The sequence below is a fragment of the Crotalus tigris genome, unplaced genomic scaffold, assembly GCF_016545835.1.
Source record: "Crotalus tigris isolate CLP2741 ecotype Arizona unplaced genomic scaffold, ASM1654583v1 scf7180000017549.6302385, whole genome shotgun sequence".
Lineage (NCBI taxonomy): Eukaryota > Metazoa > Chordata > Lepidosauria > Squamata > Viperidae > Crotalus > Crotalus tigris.
In genome coordinates this window covers 2,755,811-2,777,029 of record NW_024096467.1, presented here as the reverse complement: position 1 = coordinate 2,777,029, position 21,219 = coordinate 2,755,811, and the positions used below count along the sequence as shown (strand labels likewise).

Sequence of the window (21,219 nt, the reverse complement as noted above, 5' to 3'; positions counted from 1 at the left end):
GCCAAGTGGTTGAGAGATCAGGCTAGAAACCAGGAGACTGTGAGTTCTAATCCTGCCATAGGCATGAAAGGGCTGTCATGGAAAAGAGGAGAAGAAAAGAGTATTAGGTACTGTAGCAGTACTCCACTAGAGTTATTTATAAAAATAATAAAGTTGGAATAAATAAATAAAATAAAATACATTTTAGTCAGTTCTCTAAAACTGAAGTTTGGTCTCAGGAAAACATTATTTTCCAAGTCAGCTTGATTGGTTAGAGATGTTGTGTAATTTAAGCAGATACAGTAATCTTTATAAAGTATGACTTGTTGCATTTTGCTTACTTGTTTAATTTTCCAACAAAAATGTTCTGATTTTATTCATAATAGTTTTACATACAGATAAATTTGGTAAAGGTTTACATAACAGGCTCATCTGTGATGTCTCCTCTGCAGTGGTTAAAATGCAGCATTGCAGGCTTATTCTGCCGACTGCCAGCAGTTCACTTCTCACCAGCTCAAGGTTGACTCAGTCTTCCATCCTTCCGAGATTGGTAAAATGAGGACCCAGATTGTTGGGTGGAATATGCTGACTCTGTAAACTGCTTAGAGAGGGCTGTAAAGCACCGTGAAGCGGTATATAAGCCTAAGTGCTATTGCTATTGCTATTAAAAATAGGATAAACATTGCATATATCCTATCCTATTCACTAGGCTTTCAGGCAGTCAAGGAGCAAAATAAGGTTGTAGCAAAATAAGTCTATGCCTGTTTGGAATTGGATTGGTTAAGCAAGAATTTATTACAGTGGTGGTGGGAGGAGGGTGGATCACTCCTGGCATGAGATGGTAGAAATCGTTGTATCCCAGTGGAGTTGGGCTGAAGGCAATATGGCAAGTAGCACTGGGTAGGCCCTTGCTGGAGAAGGGAGATGTCCAAGCTTGTGGTGACCTTGACTTCCAACCCAGTGGCCTCTTGTTGAGAACCACATGGCTGGAGTACTGATGTCTTAAGGTGCAAGGTGTTGATGGTTAACACCTGCTCTGTCTGCAGTAGTTCATCTTCCTCCATAATGTAGTTTTGGATAAGGCATACCTGACGTGTATTTTCAAAATCTGAATGGCCAAGAGCAGCACTGAACCCTTGTCAGAGATCTGCCATGCCATGGTTTTAGCCTTCAGCAATCTTGATGCTGGGTTTGGAGGCCAGGAGATGTCTTTGATCATTAACAACATTTTATCAGTGGTCAGAGATGCTGTCTTGAAGTAGCAGGATATGAGTTCTTGTATGTTAGATTGGAATGTAGAGACAAGCTTGGGGTACTGCATACCAATCACTCTGCAACTTGTCAGGATCACTTCTTGAGCTACTAGAATTTGTCTCTGGGTGATGCAGAACTTTTGCCTTTAGGTGTTGGGGTATTCAAAATACTTGACCAGGCAACCAACTCTGCTAATTCTTGAGTGTGCACTTCCTCCATGGTTATATGGTGGCTGTCCCTAGTCAGTAGCTTGGTTTTTAGAGCCTCTCTAAAAAATGAAATATCAAAAATGATGCTTGAAGTGCAGATGGAGGAAGAAAAGAAGCAAATCTGAGCAACTGGTAAAGTTCAGGCCTGTACCATGACAATCTTCTCCCTTACTGCGTCACTGGGCTATTACCTAGTAGCCTTACTTAAGTGATCCATTCCCTTTGGGGAAGTACCTGCATGATGTTCTCCACCATTATGATCAATTTGCAGAGCATTTTACAGATTTCACCAAGTCTTGATTCCACGTGCAGAGTTGGTAATGTTGCAATGTTATTTGACATTTCTTTTGGCTGCGAGTTCCAAGGAAGTAGATTTTTTTTTCTATCACCTGCTTTTTGCATCTCTGCCTTCCTGGCTGCTGGGGGAAGGGAATGAAGAAGTAGCCACTTTGATCTAATAAACTGTCAACACCCTCTGGGTGGATGAGTGCATTAACAGCAGTCTTGAAGGAGGCTCTGGTGTGCTCCCTTCTGCAAAAGCCATCTGTGCATGAGAGGTTTTGGATAATTATTGTCCAGTCTGCAGCCTCCCATTTTTAAGGAAGGCTGTTGAGACAACTTTGGAGAACCCCAGAAATAGATTTTGATCCTTTCAGCAGGGGATCGCACTATGGAACAGAGACATTATTAATCACTGTTGGGTGACCTTTGCCCTGGATGAAGTAACACAGTCCCTATCCTTCCTGGTTTTTTTTCGTTTTTTTTAGTAACTGTTGACTATGGTACCTTACTGGACTACCTACAGGGATTGGGGCTGACTGCACTGTTTTCCAGTAGTTGTGTTCTTTCTTCAGTTTGCTATTTCAAACAGTTGTGGTGAGAGATTAGAGGTGAGGAAGAGCATTCAGACTTGCAAGATTTTGTTATTGTAGGTTTACAGCGAAGCAACATGGACTTGCTGTTTGTACAACGGGGTTCTGTGACAATGTCAGCATTGTTTATGGGTGGAAGACAGCTTTTGGAACAAGTATGAAATTTAAAAGTCTTTGTAAATTTGGGATGCATAGTGAAAAGAGAGCCGGTGGAGTCCATAGTTAAGAGACCCCAAAACAAGGGTCATCTTTTCATATAAATTAGGCCTCTTTGTAATCTTGCATTTTCATAGATGAAGAACGACAACCAAGTAAGCACCATTAAAAAAAAGAAAACCAAAGTCAGGGCAGATGAATGATTCTATCATTTTATTTTAGTGAATTCATATTTATACAATAAATAATATTTGTTAACCACACGGGTGCCAAATTTCAGTTTCTATAACAATCATTTTATAAACATAAAGATTTTATAATTGTTTTACATGGCCTATGATATTCTTTGCTGGCAAGTCCACTGAATGAACACTTTCAAGAGCAATCACTTTCGAGATCAAGAATAGAGCTGGAAAGGACCTTAGAGGTCTTGTAGACTAGCCCCCTGCTCAAGCAGGACACCCTATAACAGTGGTGGCGAACCTATGGCACGCGTGCCAGAGGCAGCACTCAGGGCCCTCTCTGTGGGCACGCATGCCACCACTGCCAGTAGCTTGCGCAGGTCCATTAGGCTGCCGCTGCTGCCCAGAGCGGCAGCCCCACCAGGCACAAAGAAGGTGAAACAGCCAGCTAGCAAGCTTGAGTAGAGGTGGTACAGCACGCCCACGCCCAGCAAGCCAAAGGCCACCCCGAGCAGGGAAAGCTGGATCCCCATCGACGCCATAGCTCCCCAGTCCCAGCTAGAATTGTGTGCCTCCCCCCATCTATGCTGGGCCTCCTGCCCACCACCCCACCTGCCAGAGACCCCCTGGATCTCCCCCAACCCTGTCCAGCCTCCACAGGCTTCCCCCCATGAGCAATATCGAGGTGGCCATGCCCACCCCAGCCACGCCCACCCAGTTTGCCATGACAATCGCAGCCACGCCCACCCAGTGGGCCACGCCCCCATGCCCCCCCTGAGGGCACTACTATCTTGATGCGGCTTTGGCACTTTGCGATAAATAAGTGGGTTTTGGGTTGCGGTTTGGGCACTCGGTCTCTAAAAGGTTCGCCATCACTGCTCTATAACATTTTCAGCAGGTGGCTGTCCAGTCTCTTCTTTAAAACCTCCAGCGATGAAGCACCTACAAGGCAAGCTATTCTGCTGATTATTTGTCCTCACCGTTAGGAAGTTTCTCCTTAATTCCAAGTTGCTTCTCTCCTTGATTAGTTTCCATCCATTGTTTCTTGTCCTGCCCGCTGGTGCTTTGGAAAATAAGTTGACCCCCTTATTTTTGACAATGATTTTTGATAAAGATTTTTGACAGTGGCTCCTCTGATCTAGCTAGAGCGAATTATTGTCTGTGCTTGCTGAAATTACTTGTTCCACTGTTTTTGAAGTTTCAGGATCCTGAGTGCAAGGACTGGCCAGAATAGTAAGAGCACTGCCACAGGAAAGATGGGATGCGGTATCATGGAAAGGACCGGAAGATGTGCTGGTTGCAGGTGGGACCGGCATGGCCAAGGGAATATTCATCGTGCAGAATACATTTCTCAGGCATTGGGACACCTTTAGGGAAATGAAATACTTTTATTTGAATACTTTAAAATAATGTTGCTGTCTTAAACTTATCAATAAATACAACCGTATAGCATCTCCATATGTCAATGTTTCCCAACCTTGGGAACTTTAAGATAGGTGGACTTCAACTCCCAGAATTCCCCAGCCAGCAGGGCTGGCTGGGGAATTCTGGGAGTTGAAATCCACATAGGGGTGGATGCTCCAACACTGGAGGTTTTTAAGAAGAGATTAGATAACCATTTGTCTGAAATGATACAGGGTTTTCTGTTTGAGCAGGGGTTGGATTCTTCCAAGGTCCTTTCTAACTCTGTTATTCAGTTAAAGTCACCAAGGCTGGGAAACATTGCTATAATCTAAGCTTTCTTGTCTGGTTGCTTTGATGGGAGCCCACTGTAACTCGAACAGCAAATTAACTGGGTTATTTCATCTTATTATTTTCACATATTCCCCATGCTAAATCCAGCTCTGATTTCTCCAGAAATAGTTTGACATCTTTTATAAGAAATAAGAAGTGTTGCATTCTGTTATTCGTTCACTATATTCCCCTGAACTGCGGTTAATTATTCTTACTATAACTAAGGGATGTGAATAGATAAAAGTCAGAGGAAGGATGGATAAAGACAGGAGAAATAAAACTGCTTAACAATTAAAGTGAAAGCAAAATTACTATGTAAAAGCAAGAGAGAGGAAGTTGATCCAAAAGGCAAACTCAGGAGAAAGACTGTGCAGTTATTATTATTATGTACAGTTGTTTACAGATTCAAAATAAGCAAAACACTGAGCATGGTAGGAGCTTTTCACTATTCAAAGCCCCTTACTGAGTCTTCATCATAGTATCATTATTACCCTCCTTATTGTGTAGTAATAATTAAAGAAATGATTCTGTTCAAGTGGAATCCATGGAGTCAGCTAATGAAGAATAATATAGAGGAATTGTCCTTTGAGAATAGTGGTTGGATCATTGCTATAATTGTTCGTCATCCTGGTTTCCTATCATTAAGAAATGTTTACCATCCCCGTTTCCTATCATTAAGAAATGTTTGTGTCATATTGGCAATATGCCACCACATATAGTAGCATCACTACTTTAATACGATGGCATTCCTGTTGCTTGTGCTTCTTTGTAACACAAAGAAAATGCTACTGTAATTTACAGGCCTTGACTTACAACAATTCATTTAATGACCATTCACAGTTAACAACAGCCTTGAAAAAAAATGATTTATGGCCATTTTTCATATTGACGACCATTACAGCATCTTCATGGTCACATGATCAAAATTTGTTTGCCTGGCAACTGACTCATATTTATGACAGCTGCAGGGTCCTGGGGTCGTGTGATCATCTTTTGTGACAAAGTCAATGGGGAAGCCAGATTCACTTTACAACTTAACAGCTGCAGTGATTCACTTAACAACTGTTAAACTGACATAGAGCCGTGGTGGCGCAGTGGTTAGAATACAATACTGCAGGCTAACTCACTGCTCACACCAGCAGTTGATCCTGACAGGGCTCAAGCTTTCCATCCTTCCGAGGTTGGTAAAATGAGAACCCAGATTCTAGGGCAGTGGTTCTCAACCTTTTTAATGCAGCGACCCCCCCCAACCAGTCGTAAGTCAAGGACTACTCAACCGGTCGTAAGTCCAGGGCTACTCCACTGGTGCAGCACTGTTTGCAGAATGGGACTTTTGGCGGGCTCAGCAGGGCAGAGACAGCCTGGACAATTCCTATTGGCTTTTGAAAGCCAATAGAATTAGACTATTCAAGAGAGTCTATTCTATTGGCTTTCAAAAGCCAATAGAATAAAAGGGAGTAGCACAGCTAAGGAAAAGGGGGAAAAAATGGCAGACTGCGTTGTTTGGCAACCCCCGTGAAATGGTCGTTTGACCCCAAATGGGATCCCGACCCACAGGTTGAGAACCACTGGTCTAGGGGATTATGCTGACTCTGAATACCACTTAGAGAGGGCTGTAAAGCACTGTGAAGCGGTATATAAGTTTAAGTGCTATTGCTATTTACTTCCACATTCCACCAAACAATGTCCACTGCAGACAATGGGTTCATTTAATGACTGCAGCATTCACTTAACAATCATTACATTCACTTGATGACTGCTGCAAAAAAGTTGTAAAATCGGGTTAGCCATATGTGATAACCCTCTTAAAGACCAGCATGATTTATGATTGTAATTCCAGGCTCAGTTATAGTTGTAAGTCAAGAACTATCTATACCAGATAACAAAAGCAAACTACAGCTAGTTTTTAATAAAAATCACGTAAAAAGTTAGTGAAAATTAAACACCTATTTGAAAGTGCTATGGCAGTGATGGCAAACCTTTTACAGACCGAATGCCCAAACTGCAACCCAAAACCCATTTATGTATCGTCGGGTGCTTGGTGGGCGTGACCCATTGGGTGGGCGTGGCTGCGGTGGTAATGGCAGGCTGGGTGGGACTAAAAAGTTCAATCAATCAATTCCAACTTTGCAAGATCTTTTTTTTTCCCGTGAAAGTTGAAATTGACTGATTGAATCTTTTTTTTTTTTTTTGCACACGGCAGCGGAGGCCTAAAGTAGTGGTTCTCAACCTATGGGTCGGGACCCCATTTGGGGTCGAACGACCATTTCACAGGGGTCGCCAAACAAGGCTGTCCGCCATATTTTCCCCTTTTCTTTGGCCACGCCCCTGGCACCTGGTGATGTATAAATGGTTGGGGGTCACCACAACATGGGGAACTGTATTATGGGGTCGCGGCATTAGAAAGGTTGAGAACCACTGGCCTAAAGCAAAAAGGTTTTATAAAACCTAGCTGAAGGCCTAGGACTAGAGCGACGGCGCGCGTGCCCACAGAGAGGGCTCTGAGTGCTGCCTCTGGCACCCGGGCCATAGGTTCCGCACCACTGTGCTATGGTTTCCATTTGCTCAGTGTTTGGCATTTCCAAAGATCTATGCACTATACCTGTGATTGAATCTTTAAAGCGGGCCCAAGTTTTAACCCCATCTTGTCTAAAAGATGTTCTTCTGTAAGCAGGGGTAAGGTTTCTCCATCAATGACATGATCTTTAAATACCTTTAAAAACAAAGGAGTAAATATTGTCATTGAAACAATAAGCGCTCTGTTGCAGTGTCATACAAGGGATCCTGAAGAAGGTCTTAGAGTAATGGCACCATAAAGCTGAAAATAACCTTACTGGTTATCTAGTAGTTCAACTCTGCTTTTGTGCCGGATCCACTGAATGCTACCTCTTGTAGAGGTAGTCCTCAACTTACGACCACAATCAAGCCCAAAATTTATGTTGCTAAGTGAGAAATTTGTTAAGTGAGCTTTGCCCCATTTTTCTTGCCACAGCTGTTAAATGAATCATCACAATTGTTAAATTAGGAACACGGTTGTTAAGTGATTCTGGCTTCCCCGTTGACCTTGCTTGTCAGAAGGTTGCAAAAGGTGATCACATGACCTCAGAATACTGCAACCGTCATAAATGTGATTCAGTTATCAAGCATATGAATGTATGACTAGGTTGGATTCCAGAAGAATCACATTAAGATGGCTATCTTATGCAACACCTCCATTCTATATGATCTCTCCAAAGTACAATTTCCCTCTACTTTTATAACTTTCAACCAAGCTTGGTTATTCCCACTTCCCTGGCTCTTCATATAGGAACAGTCTTTTATTTTGAGAAATATTTTGTATTTGAAAATCATCTTTTGTAGTCTCCTCCTAGAATCTCTTCTTTTTGGTATTTTTCCATATGCTCTGTAAGCTTAAACCTTCCTGTCTCCATGGCCAGCTTTGAGTGGAATTCATGTACACTGTACATTTCATGTACACTGTACTACATAAAAAGAACATAAAAGGGACCTTGGAGGTCTTCTAGTCCAGGGCTTTTCAATCTTTTCACCCATTGTACCACTTTTAGGATACGGCAATATCCAAGTACCACCAGTCGCCTAGCAAGGTGTCAAAAACTTGACCCAAAAAAAAAAAAAGGAAAAAAGTGATGAAGTACAGATAGTCCTCGACTTACAACAGTTCGCTTAGTGACTGTTTGAACTTACAATGGCACTGAAAAAAGTGCCCCCCAAGCCACAGCCGAACAAGACACCTGCTTGCCCACCTGGCGGCGCTCTTCCTCCTGTCTGAGGTTTCCATTGTTGTGAGCATTTCTGTTGAGGATTGGCAGCGGGGGTGGGGTGGGGGTGTTTGGTTTTTATTCCCCCCCTCTGCTGGGTGGTTGCAGCAGGTTTTGGTCACTTCACATAACCCTGGGACACTGTGACCATCATAAATATGAATCAGTTGCCACGCATCTGAATGTAAATCACAAGACCCTGGAGATAAGGCAACATTCGAGCTGATTGGTGCTTCTTCAGGGCTCAGCAGAATCAGGATCAGTGCTAAGCTCCAGCTGGATCAGCGCCGAGCTCCAGCTGGAGCCTGGCGCTGATCCTGGTGTTTCCAATGAGCCCTGACACTCCCAAAGAAGCACTGATCAGCTGGAAAGCGCCACTGATCCTGGCGCTTCCGCTGAGCCCTGACAGCCCTGCAGCTCCAGCCATCTCTCGCTCAGGCTTGTGCAGTGCTGCCGCCGGTTCAGCTCATTCCCTTCTCCCACTACCACTTTTCTAGTATGGTCTCATACCACCTGCCAGGTGCCAATGTACCACAAGTGGTACGTGTACCACTGATTGAAAAGCTCTGTTCTAGTCCAATCCCCTGCTCAAGCAGGATACCCTACCATTCCAAACAAATGGCTTTCCAGTCTGTTCTTGAAAACCTCCATTGATGTCTTCATACAAAACGTAGTAAAAAAAACTAGATAACATTAAGGCATGGCATTACATAATCATAACAATGTTGTAATATATTGATGTACTGGTATATGACTAACCGAAAGGAGCAACATATCCAAAGTATATGGAATAAAATATGGTAAAATAGAATTAGAGTATTATTTAAATTAGTTTAAATATAAGGAACTCTTTACTGAGCATTTTGCCATTTTTTAAAAAATATTTATGATTACCTGAGCATAGTCAGAGCATCCTGGGAGACTGTTGATAAAACTGTATACATCTTCAACAGTCCATTTGCGAATATCTTCAGCAGATGAAATTTCTTCTCCATTTAAAATTAGTCTGGAAGGGGCTAGGAGAATGAAAAAGAATCAGTTTTTATTTTTACTGATTAGCAAAGAAATCAGAGAAACATTTGAACTAATGACTACATGTTGAATCTACAGCTGTGGCTCTCAACCTTTTGGGCACCAGGGACCTGTTCCATGGAGAGACATTTTTCCGTGGATCAGAGAGGGTGTAGTTTCATGTGCTGCCTGCATCCTGTGGAAGGGGCTCTGCCCAGACCGTTTTCTGGCATGTTGTGGACCGATGCCGGTCCACAGATCAGAGATTGGGGACTCCTGATCTACAGTACATATGGAAGGCCAAATTAAATACAGGTAGTCCTTGGAGCAGAATTTCCATTGCTACACAAGACAGTTGTTGTGAGCTATATCCAATTGTACGACCTTTTTGCTACAATTGTTAAGTGAATCACTGCAGTGTTAAGCTAATCCAGCTTCCCCATTGACTCTGCTTGCTGGAAGCAGCCTAGGAAAAGGACCCTGGGATTCTGCCACTGTTGTAAATACATGATGGAGGCTAAGCATACAGATTTTGATTACATGATTATGGGGATGTTCTGAAAGTTTTAAGAGTGAAAACCCATCTTAAATCACCTTTTTCAATATCTTTATAACTTCAAATGCTTGCTATATGAATGGTTATATGTTGAGGACTAATTATAGTGTAAGGGGTTGGACTAGAAGACTCCCAAGGTTCCTTCCAACTCTGTTATTCTGTTAAAATCCTAATGCTGCTTCCCTTCACGAGGGTGGATTACAAACTGATTTGCATTGGGAAAGGTATTTTAAAGCATCTCCAATGCTTTTTCTCTATGCTACAGTTCCAAGAGTTCTCTACAAGTAGAATGTGTTGACTTTGTGATCCCCATACATAGTTTCCATGAAGTATATAGCTTGCCTTTCATGCCAGGCTGCATTGCAGACGTGGAGAATTTGTGGTTCTCCGGATGATGCTTTCAACAATTACTAGCATCCTTTCATCTGGGACTATTTGGCTCATAATCTAGTAATATCTGGAAGGTCATGGTGTCCTCCTGCATGTCTTATTACTTACCGAAAGATAACGGAGGTTGATTGAATAAGGAGAAGCCACTTGCCAGAGCAGAGAAAGAGATTTTTGATGGATCTGCATGCTTTTCATTAAAGACTAAGCAAGAATTGTGGGGATCTTTCTCGTTTCTATTGTGACTGTCACTTCCTTCACTGGGCATTTTATGGTTACACAAGTTCTTTCTCGGGCCACCTTCACATTCCTTCTCATTTTGGGTGACAGCTGCTGATGGTGCTGCATGGACCTCCTGTTCTGCTTCTGCTGCAGCAGGCTTGCTTGGTGTCTCCACTTTGGTTTCTTTTTTATCCTCTTTTTCTTCACTGACAGTCACCGAGGCCAGATCCACATCCCTATCCTCGAGTAGTTTCTTTCCATGACTGAAGCGGCAATGAGCAGGTTTGCGAAAACCAGCTCTTCTGCTTGGTCGACGGCCCCGTTCCCTTTGAAGCATGGTGAAAGGTGGATAGGAGCTAGTGGCCATGAACATGGCATTCCTCTGAAGTTCATTGAGGGTAGTCTGATGGACATACAAGCCATCGGACAGGTGTCTTGCTTGAAAACCAGCAGAGCCAGCTGGGACATCAGAGTAAGGGAAAAAGCCCCTGAGTTTTAGAAGACTTTTTCGGTGAGCTTTTTCGAGTTCTTTTTGTTGAAACAAGGCATTCATTTCCATCCTAAGTAATGATCATAAACATTACAACATAACTGGAAACGAAATCTTGGTCTACCAGTTATTTATTTTGCTATCAGAAGTTGGTTACAGTTTAAATAAAGTTTGCAATATTAAGCATTGTAGAGCAGTACTAGAGTATGTGATTTAAGGCAGAATCCCCCACACCTAAGCCAATATTTCCTGGCATCATCTTTTTTTTTTTTAAATAAATAAATAAACCCTTTCTCTGAGTCCTTGAAGACCTGCAGTTGGTGAATATTAAAAATGTTGAATCTTTTTCAATTAAAGGGCTACATTAACTAACCAGTAACCTTCAGAGGGTTACACACACACACACACACACATATTGTGGTTAGTACTAAAATGCACCCTTGAATAGAACAAAACTCTTGATGACTACATGGATGCATCCATGAAGTCATAATATGGAAACATATTACAGAAAGATTTTTAGACTTCCCTGTTTAGCCTCTGGTCCAGGGGTAGGCAACCTTGGCTCTTTTATGACTCGTGGACTTCAACTCCCAGAATTCCTGAGCCAGCATGGCTCAGCATGGCTGGCTCAGGAATTCTGGGAGTTGAAGTCCACAAGTCATAAAAGAGCCAAGGTTGCCTACCCCTGCGGTCTGGTCCTAGAAATTCTTGGTGGTCTCCTATCCAAACAGCAATCAAGGCTAGTTTATAAGTCCAGACAAAGTGCTAAATGCTGTTGCCTCCTGAGATATGTACCACAATAATCATATTAGCAAAGTCTATATAACGCAATAAGTGATAGATTTATACTAGCACTTAATGGACAAAGACGAAAATGTAGAAAGATTGCCTATAATTTAAACAGGAATACCATCCATATAACCACAGTAATTAAGTGACCTATAAGCATACTGAGCTGTCTGACATGCTAATTATAATTTGTTTAATCACGGTTAATTAAGTAAACCTCAGGTATAAACATTCATACAAACCACAAGCTAAGCAATAAGCCATTAATTATGACTTAGCGTGTATATTCTAATAATTGTGATTTATTTCTTTTTACCTGGCAATATTTTGTTTCTGAATCAATTCTTGTCTTTTGGCTACTGCTTCCATTGATTCGGATTGAAGAAAACTATATCCTAGTAATTGAATGAATGAATGAACGAATGAATGAAGATAATTGAAAATTAGTTTTAGCATCATTCACTTGTTTAAAACTGGATTAATATTCATAAACAAAGAAGCAGCCCACAGTGCACTCTTACAGATAAGGACTCAGTTAAATCCAATTCAAATCCAGATTAATGTGTATAGGTGATCTTCAATTTATGACCTGTTGCTTAGCAATCGTTCAAAGGTATAAGGGATTCCCCCTGAAGTACTTATGACCCAGTTCTAAACTTCTTATGCTCATTCCCCTTGCGTGCTTTTTGTGTGCTTGGCGACTGGTCTACATTTATTATCGTTTGCCACATTCCATGTGACTGCGTTTGACAACCTTTTTGTCAAAAAGTGGCATTTACTTCCATTTCTGTTGGCAAAAATGGCCCGTAACAAACAATTGGTTCACTTAAATGACAGTTGCAGAAAAGTTTGTAAAATCAGGTTATTCACATGGGTGAGCCATTTTATGACCGTCATGACAATTTTAAAGGGCAGGCTCCATTACGGTCGTAAATTGAGGACCACCTTTATGGCCCAGAATCAAAGAAATTGAGGCTGGTTAGCTCAGCATAGTTTTTAAATTTTTCCTTTCTTCTGCTCTGATACTGGTTTTCATTATACTGATAGATTAGCAAGATTCTGTTAATGTATCCTTACAATAAAGCAGAATTTGATCCTCTGGTTGTGCTTCTTATTTGATTTACTCAGTGAGGCTGGCAGCCATGGACTATGCACACTTTGAAAATGATTTGGAAGAAAATGTCTATGGAGATTCTCAGTCATCTAGGTCATGGCTGTCCCAAAGATGCTTTTTGACGAGGCAAATGGACTTTCTTGTTTTTCTTTGAAGATGTTTCGCTTCTCATCCAAGAAGCTTCTTCAGCTCTGGGCTAGTATTCCTGATTGTACTTCTTATCTGGACTACCTCACAGGCTAACATTACCATCTATTTAATGCACAGAATGAAATCAGGGCCCTTTAATCAATTCAGAAACTCAGTGCAAGTTTTCCCATGCACACACCTATTATTTAACACAATCGACTCAGCTCTTCAAAATGATGATTTAGATCAAATCAGAAATGTGAGCGGTCCTTGGTACTCTTTGAGCTTGCTTTTTTTTCTGCAGACATTTCATTACCCTAACTAGGTAACATGATGATGATGATGTTACTTAATTAGGGTACTGAAACGTCTACAGGAAAATAAGCAAGCTCAGAGAGCACCAAGGACCCCGAGCTACAAATATTCTCCTTCATTGGTATAAGAAATTTGAATCAGGCCTTGGGGTGATTTGACACCAATAGTTTTCCTACTTCTGCTGTCTATTTACTTACTCAGTTACTTATGATCTCGCTCTTTCTTACCTGGTCCTTGGGAAACGCAACTAGATAATAAGTTTGGGATGTTAGTAAGTTGTGAGACAGGAGGTCCAAGAGTGGAAGCCACATGTATCTGCCTGAGATCAGCTGTAGGTAAGATCTCAGATGCAGGTAACAAATTTCTAGGAGAGCAAACAAGACAGCTAGTTAAAGTATGTGCAAATGCTGAAATTCTGTGAAAGAAAAAAAAATTCTAGAAAGGAAACTTCCTATCTATGAATCAGTAAAAGAGAGCAAACAGCCTATAACGCACAGTATTCAGAATCCTGAAATAAAAAGTTGTTGGTACAAAAAAAACCCACCTGGCCATTTACATGAGATATTCCCAAGTACTTTTGACCCTGAATTTAAAAACTGATGATATATTTGGATTTAATGTAGATATTAAGGAGTAAATGTCGATTAGCCCTTTTAAAGCCTTAAGCAAAACATCTATATTAGTAGTTTAACATTTTTAAAAATAAAATAACAAGCAGAGCCAACTGCAGGATCAGATGTTTGGATCAAAATATGAAAGCACTTCATAATGCTGTCAGTTCTGCCTCTTTGGTATGTGTGAGAATGTCACTACACATGTCCAAAGGGCATGGAGCTTGTATTGTGACAGTGTGCCCACTGTTTTTGTCATTTGTCCTCCTTCCCGATGAGGAACCATATTCCAAATTGATCTGACAGTTATGTACAGCAGAGAAACGCTCGTGGAGCCAATAGAGGTAACCTTTTCTGGAAGAAAAGAGCATCTATAACAGTACTTTTCAACCTCAGCAAGTTTAAGATGTGTGGGCTTCAAGTCCCAGAATTCCCCAGCCAGTATGTTGAGAAACACAGTCTGTAGTGAAAGAGTGCTAGATCAGAACTTAGATTTACAAGTTGTTCTCAGCTTATGACCACAATTGGGATGGGAATTTCCATCACTAAATAATGTGGTCATTAAGTGAATCACAATTGATTTTACAACTTTTTTGCCATGGCTGTTAAGCAAACCTAACTTCCCTCATTGACATTGTTTGTCAGAAGCCCCCTGGGAAGGTTGCAAATGACTATCACATGATTCTGGGATGCTGTAACCATTGTAAATACTTGCCAGTTGTCAAGCACCTAAATTCTGAACATCTCACCAGAGGGACTCTGTGACAATTATAAGTGCAAGACCAGTTGTAATTCACTTTTTTCACTGCTATAATTTCACAATTATTAAACAAATGGTCATAAATCAAGGTCTACCTCTACTGACCTCAGATATATTGAACATGTTGGCTGGTAATTGTTGGCACAGCTGCCCAATACATGCAGTTCTGCTTTAAAGATCTTTAAACAGCATTGCTCTACATTAGGGGTCTTCAAACTTGGTCCTTTTATGACTTGTGGACTTCAACTCCCAGAATTCCTCAGCCCGGCAATTCTGGGAGTTGAAGTCCACATCATAAAAGGGCCAAGTTTGAAGACCCCCACTTTACTAAGGCTCTCTTATGACTTGTGGACTTCAACTGCCAGAATTCCTCAGCCAGCCATACCAGCCAGTCATAAAGGGGCCATTTTCTACACTTCTGCTCTACATACTCTACCATATACAGAAACAACATCTTTTCCTTCATCAGTTGGCTAGGAGTACCTTTCCATAAACCGAGATTCCAACTGTGAAGGAATTGTCTGTATTCCATGCTGGCGTATTAGTGATGGGTGTCCTGCCATGAACTGGCTCCTCATTAGGATCTCTTGCTGATGCCTCAGTCCTAAAACAAATCATATAATATCGATGTGCTAATAGTGAGTGCATTTGGTTCAGCAATATAGAATTAACCTTGGACATAGGGAAGGAAGGAGTACTCCATTGAGGGGGCAGGTTTGCAGAAAAGATTACACAGCCTTGAGAAAAAAGAAAGTGTGGGGAAGAAAGGAACTCAAAATAACTCTGCCCTGGTTTTGTTTAATATAAAATGGGAAAGAGAGAAACCTTTTCAAGATTGAGGTAAGCCCTTTGAAGTAGGGTAAGTCACGAAAGGGGCTTATCAGGAATTCCACAAATGTTTTTTATTGCAATAAGATACAATATCAGAAGCTTAAAAGCCTGTCTCTCTGTTTATACATGTTGAGCAATTATGGCACATGGAAAATGCTGGGGTTAGATCTCACACTGGTTTGTGCAGAACATCACTCTGACTTTCCTTCTGGGCCTCATTCAGGATGCTGGTTCCTGTTGCTTTAATGCAGAGCTTCCTAAACTTTTTCCTTCATTACCTAAAATCTTTTATCTGAAAGTTTTATTGAACTTTGAAGACTGGTCATAAGCCCCTTCCTTCAGCACCATTGTAACTTTGAATAGTCACTAAACAAATAGTTGCAACCTGAGGACTACTGCACTATTATGAACAATGTCATCAAATTATCTCTATGTCATTTCAACAAATCACCACTGGTAATTATTGCCTTGTAGGAACACTTCGGGAGATTTTGAATTTATTATAGTACCTCTTGCAATATGTAAGTTGATTTCAATGTCCCTGTTGTGATGGGTAATTAGATTCTTTATTACCCAAAGAAAAAACACTTTTATCCAATTCTGGGTATTTTACCCAACTTTGGGAAGCACTGCTTTAATGATTTGTGGCCTGGATAACTGAAAATTATTTCTTCCTGCATAAAGCTGTCTTTATCTTATAATTTTTGAGTCTATCTGTTGTATATTGTATTTTTGATAGAAAGCAGACAGGTGGGTGTTTTTTTACAGCACTGAAAGCTTTTCCACGGCTGAGAAAGAGGTGATTAAAAAAATAGTGTTAGAACATAAAGGTGTGAGAAAGAAGCCAGATCTGAATCCTGGAGCTGACATGTTAGATTAGACCAGTGTTTCTCAACTGGGGCAACTTGAAGTTGTGTGGACTTCACCTCCCAGAATTCTCCAGTCAGCAAAATGGTCAATTCCACACATCTGAAAGTTGGTAAGGTTGAGAAACACTGGATTAGAGGCTACACTACCCAATGCATAGGGGGCGTGATGGCCTAACAATTAAGATGCTGGGTTGTCGACCAGAAATTGGGCAGTTCAAGACCCAAGTATTGTGTGATGAGGTAAGTTCCTGTTCTTGCTCCAGCTCCTGCCAACCTTGCAGTCCAAAAGCATACAAATGCAATTAGATAAATAGATACCACTTAGGTGGGAAGGTAACAACATTCTGTGCACGTCGCGTTCTGTGCATGTCAGCATATAAACATGCTGCTACCTGACCACAGAAGCCTCTGGATAACACTGGCTCTGTCAGTTAGGAAACAGAGATGAGCACAGCCCACTAGAGAGGGACGCAACTGGACAAGGGAAACCTTTAACTTTTTTTTTTTACCCAATTCATAATGTATGACTATGAGCAGCATACATCCATAAAAATCAAAAAGAAAAGAAAAAACTTCCAACAAATATAGATCCAGTAAAACAAACCACAATCACACATATAATGGTATATGTTACTTAATTTAAAAACAAAGTTTATTTATACTTAAAGGAATGCAACTGTTAATCTAGAAAAAATGTGGTACCCTGGTACTATATGGCAAAGTCTAAACTATCATGCTGAATTTTTATTCCATCTTACCAGCTGGTGTAAGTCCACTCCCAATTTGGTAAAAGGCCCCGTCTTCCACACCTCTCTCCTTCCCAAGGATTATTATTTTTCTCATGTGATCCTGAGGACTCATGCTGTTGAAATAATGCAATGGATCATCACCAGTAATCAGTGAAATGGAAATGTGTTGAGAGAAAGCAATTACATTAATAACACAAAACATCAGAGGAATATACAGGCAGTTCTTGACTTACAACAGTTCATTTAGTGATCATTCGAAGTTACAACGCCACTGGAAAAAATGACTTATTTTTCACACTTATGATCTTTGCAGCATACCCATAGTCATGTGATCAAAATTCAGATGCTTGGCAACTGACTCATATTTATGACAGTTACAATGTCCCAGAGACCTGTGATTGCCTTTTGCGACCTTCTGACAAACAAAGTCAATGGGAATGCTAGATTCACTTAACAACCATGTTACTAACTTAACAACTGCAGTGATTCATTTAACAACTGTGGTGAGCAAGGTTGTAACATGGGGCAAAATTCATTTAAAAGTGTCTCATTTAGCAACAGAAATGTGGGCTCAATTGCAGCCGTAAGTCGAAGACTACTTATAAAATAGCACAGGCCTTATACATTGTTTCACAACTCTGCATTGATGGGACATTTCTAGAGTTATCAAGAGTGTTTAAAAAGACTACTGTAAGTTCTTTGTGTGTGCTTTGCACATGAAAACTTATGGCATTTTAGTTTGTAGGTTGGAAAAGAATGCCATAAAAATAGAGCTGTTTTCTACCTATTAAACCATATCACTTAATTTTGACTGTCCAGATGTTCTTTCCAAACTTCAAGATTATTTCCAGTCCTTCAGTATAACATCTTTTAGAGTAAAGCTGGCAGACAACTGAACTAGAGCTCTTCAATGTCTCTTGATGTTTCTCTCTATGGATTAGTTAAGAATTTTGAGGTAAAGCAGTGTTTTCCAACTAGCCTGCTGGTTGAGGAATTCTGGGAGTTGAAGTCCGCACATTTTAAAGCTGCTGAGGTTGAGAAACATTGGAGTATGAAAAAACAGAGGTACCAGCTGTCAAGGCCTGGTTTCATATAGGAATCTTTTCTAATCCTATTCTGTAAATCCTAGCAGTGCAGCACCTTATAGGGATGAAATCAAGTTAATCACTACTTTAGAGTTTTGCCCTGAACAAACCCTTCTTGGCAGCAGGCAAAAGCCATTCATCCAGTGATAATTCTGTCACAGTTGGTTAAGCAAGGAATGGAAGTATGGCATTTTGTGGACTAAAACTAGTTGCGTACACTTAATCATGCTTTGCGAACTCCAGGGAGAATAAAGAATAGGCTGATGCACATGCAATTAACTCTTGTGTGCAAGTAAAGTTCAGAAGTAAAAGTTTAAATTTTTGAAAATCTTGTCCTTCAGTGATAACAGTGCTGTTCAAAAATGTTATTCAGTTCATATCTAGTTTTATTGTGGTGAACTGAATGCAGAATAACAGAGTTGGAAGGGATTTTGGAGCTCTTGAGTCCAACTCCCCACCTGAGCAGGAGACCCTATCCTATTCTTGACAAATCGCTGTTCAATCTCTTCTTAAAAGCCTCCTCCAATGATGGAGCATTTCTGCAGGCAAACTTCTGCAGGCAAACTGTTTCACTGGTTAATTGTTCTCATTGAACTATTGTTGGAAACTAGGAATCCGCAGAACTAATATTCCCAACCTGGCAAATTCTATCTGGGGTGGACTTCAACTACCTAATTTTTAGCCAACAACACACTGGGCCAGGAGAGATTTCTTAGATAACTAAAGCTCCATTTATGAAGTTATAGTATAGGAGAGTCTTTGGTGGCCTACTGGTCTATTTCTTTTGGGCTACTGAAAATACAAAGTAGCCTTTATCCTCTACCTACCCTTGAATAGAGAGCACCAGGTGAAAAGAGAGATGCTTTGGGGTTGACAATGCAGTAATTAAGGCAAGTAGAATTTTAAAATAAACTCACAACATACTGAACCCACAAAGTAGCCAGCTACCTTTGAACCTAGCATGTTCTGTGAACTGATGTAGATATTTCATATTTCTGTATGTTGTTTGAACCTACAACATTAGATTAAATTAGATGGATTCAGAAAGACATTACAACAGCAACCCAGAAAATAATTAGGTTATGCCTGTGTGTTGTGTATATATGCACATGTACACGTACATGTACATATGCATATAGGATTTATTTAAAGCAGTTTCATTGGTTTTCCATAGATGGATCATAGCAAATTATATAATGGGAACTGTACAATTTAGAAATTTGTGGTAGGAAAGGGATCTAGAGGTAAGATCCTGCTGTGAACCTGTCCAGGTCTCTAGAAAACTAGGCAAAAATGGACTGCCAAATCATACTGTAACAAAAAATGGAAAAACAAGATGGGAATCATATTGCAAGTCATCTGTGATGTGGAAGGTTCCCATTTATTTGTTAATTACTCCTAACCTCCAAATCCATCAAAAATGAATTTGCAAACTCATAAATTGGATTTTCTTGTCCCTCTACATGCTGGAGTTAATGTGTTTAACCACCATTGCTAGAACAAAATCCAGATATATTCGGTACATTCAAACTTAATGTCTGGTAGAAAATGGTCAGATACTACAATCAACAAATCATCGTGCAGACATGTATTTAATTTATATCTATTTTACCATTAGCATTAGTACTCAAATTAGTTTGAAATAAAATAAAATAATAAAATTGCATTTTAATTATTACATTTTCCCTTATTAGCAAGGTGGCTTCAGCACTAAAACATGAACATATATATTCATATCAGCAAAAAACAGGAGCAATGAAACAAGTTTATCTTTCTTTGCAGGGAATTCAAAACCTTTCTAAAAGGGACAGAGATTTAGAAGAAATTAATTTGCATAGAACAGAGAACAGAGGCTGAAATATGTTATTTTCAGTTCTAAAACAGCTTGTTTCCAAAAATATTGTATAAACTTTAAAGATTAAAGTCAAATGATTAGGATAGCTAAAGAACAAGCAGAAATACAATACTTATGCATGTGCTTTGTTTGTGTTAAATTACCTTCCTCATCTTTTCACATTTCATCAAGCTGGTTTACATCATGAAAAATAACACATACAATTAAAATGAGGGATACAAAGATACCTGAAAGTATAGTCATCTGGTAGATGCACAGCCATATCAGTTTTAATAAACAAAGACATTGTAATAATCAAAGATTCATGTGACTGAAATGCCCTTCTATTTCCCTAGTGTGAAACATGTCTTCCTGAGATTATGTTAAAATTACTGACATTGTTATTACATGGCTGTCCCACATGTAAGTTATGGTTGATTGCATATACTTACAGTAGTTGCCAGAACCTTCGTTTTGAAACAAGACAAGTGTATATAGAATATGCTGGATCTGTGCATTCACTCTGGTTGGCAGTATTGAAAAAGCATTGCAAAGTCAAGGCATTCTGAACAATGACTTTGATATAAACCCAATTCAGCTTATTTGGATTACTCTTTATCCCTACCTTTAAGTCCTTTTGATTCTGACATCAGAAGCTCTTTTTCCACATCATCTCCTCAGCCAGCAGAAACAAAACAATGTAATTAGAAGTCAAACATCCCACTGATCTGATAAACCTATTTTGATATTTAACCTGTTAAGCTGTTAACAGCTTTCAAAGCCCTTAATGCATTGGCTGAAAATATTAATTGTTGCAGAAATTTTGCAGTCCACTGTGGAAGAATGATCACAGTGGTTTTAGAATATTATTTGTCTTGCAAATTTTTCCCCCTAAAAAAACAAAAACATTGTGATCTATAAGTCTTGGTGCCCTAGTTTGCTTATCCTGTTGGGTAGGAAAGATTAAAATCCCATTAAGCACACTGAAAAACAAACAAACTGAAAGGTTACAGCAGTTTGGTCTTTAGGTCTTGCTGCCTGTTAGTTACCAGCTCTCTGAAGCATTTGGGGATCTCCTCACAAGAGATCAGTTTCTTCAAGAGAAAAAAAATAGATAAAAAGATTCATCAGAATGTCAAAATCTAAGATTAGTCAGGAATTGTGAGAATCTGTGAATGATACAGGCACTCCCAAACTGGCTATCATGAGAAGCTTACTTGTTCAGAAAAGACCCCTCTATCGTGGATATTGATACCATCCTTGTAAAGGTAGTCCTCGATTTAGAACTTAACACCTGCA

The 21,219-nt window shown here is 40.1% G+C and overlaps 1 protein-coding gene across 1 annotated transcript; it reads right to left on the bottom strand.

Annotated features, from left to right (window-relative positions):
- Positions 1 to 3,529: 3,529 nt before the first annotated feature.
- Positions 3,530 to 20,495, bottom strand: SAMD7 (sterile alpha motif domain containing 7). Its single transcript, XM_039337647.1, has 9 exons — positions 20,373 to 20,495; positions 17,011 to 17,114; positions 15,036 to 15,156; positions 13,409 to 13,545; positions 11,940 to 12,018; positions 10,231 to 10,901; positions 9,060 to 9,181; positions 6,989 to 7,099; positions 3,530 to 4,019 (listed from the first exon to the last, which is right to left on the bottom strand). The coding sequence occupies exons 2-9, from the start codon at positions 17,111 to 17,113 to the stop codon at positions 3,795 to 3,797; spliced, it is 1,569 nt and encodes a 522-aa protein (XP_039193581.1). The 5' UTR covers position 17,114; positions 20,373 to 20,495; the 3' UTR covers positions 3,530 to 3,794.
- Positions 20,496 to 21,219: the final 724 nt, after the last annotated feature.

Coding starts and splice junctions, on each gene's coding strand:
- SAMD7 (XM_039337647.1), bottom strand. CDS start 17,113: ATGAGTCCTCAGGATCACATGAGAAAAATAATAATCCTTGGGAAGGAG. Junction 13,546..15,035: donor GAATCTCGGTTTATGGAAAG/GTACTCCTAGCC, acceptor TTGCTCTCCTAG/AAATTTGTTACCTGCATCTG. Junction 7,100..9,059: donor GATGCTCTGACTATGCTCAG/GTAATCATAAAT, acceptor TTGTTTTTAAAG/GTATTTAAAGATCATGTCAT.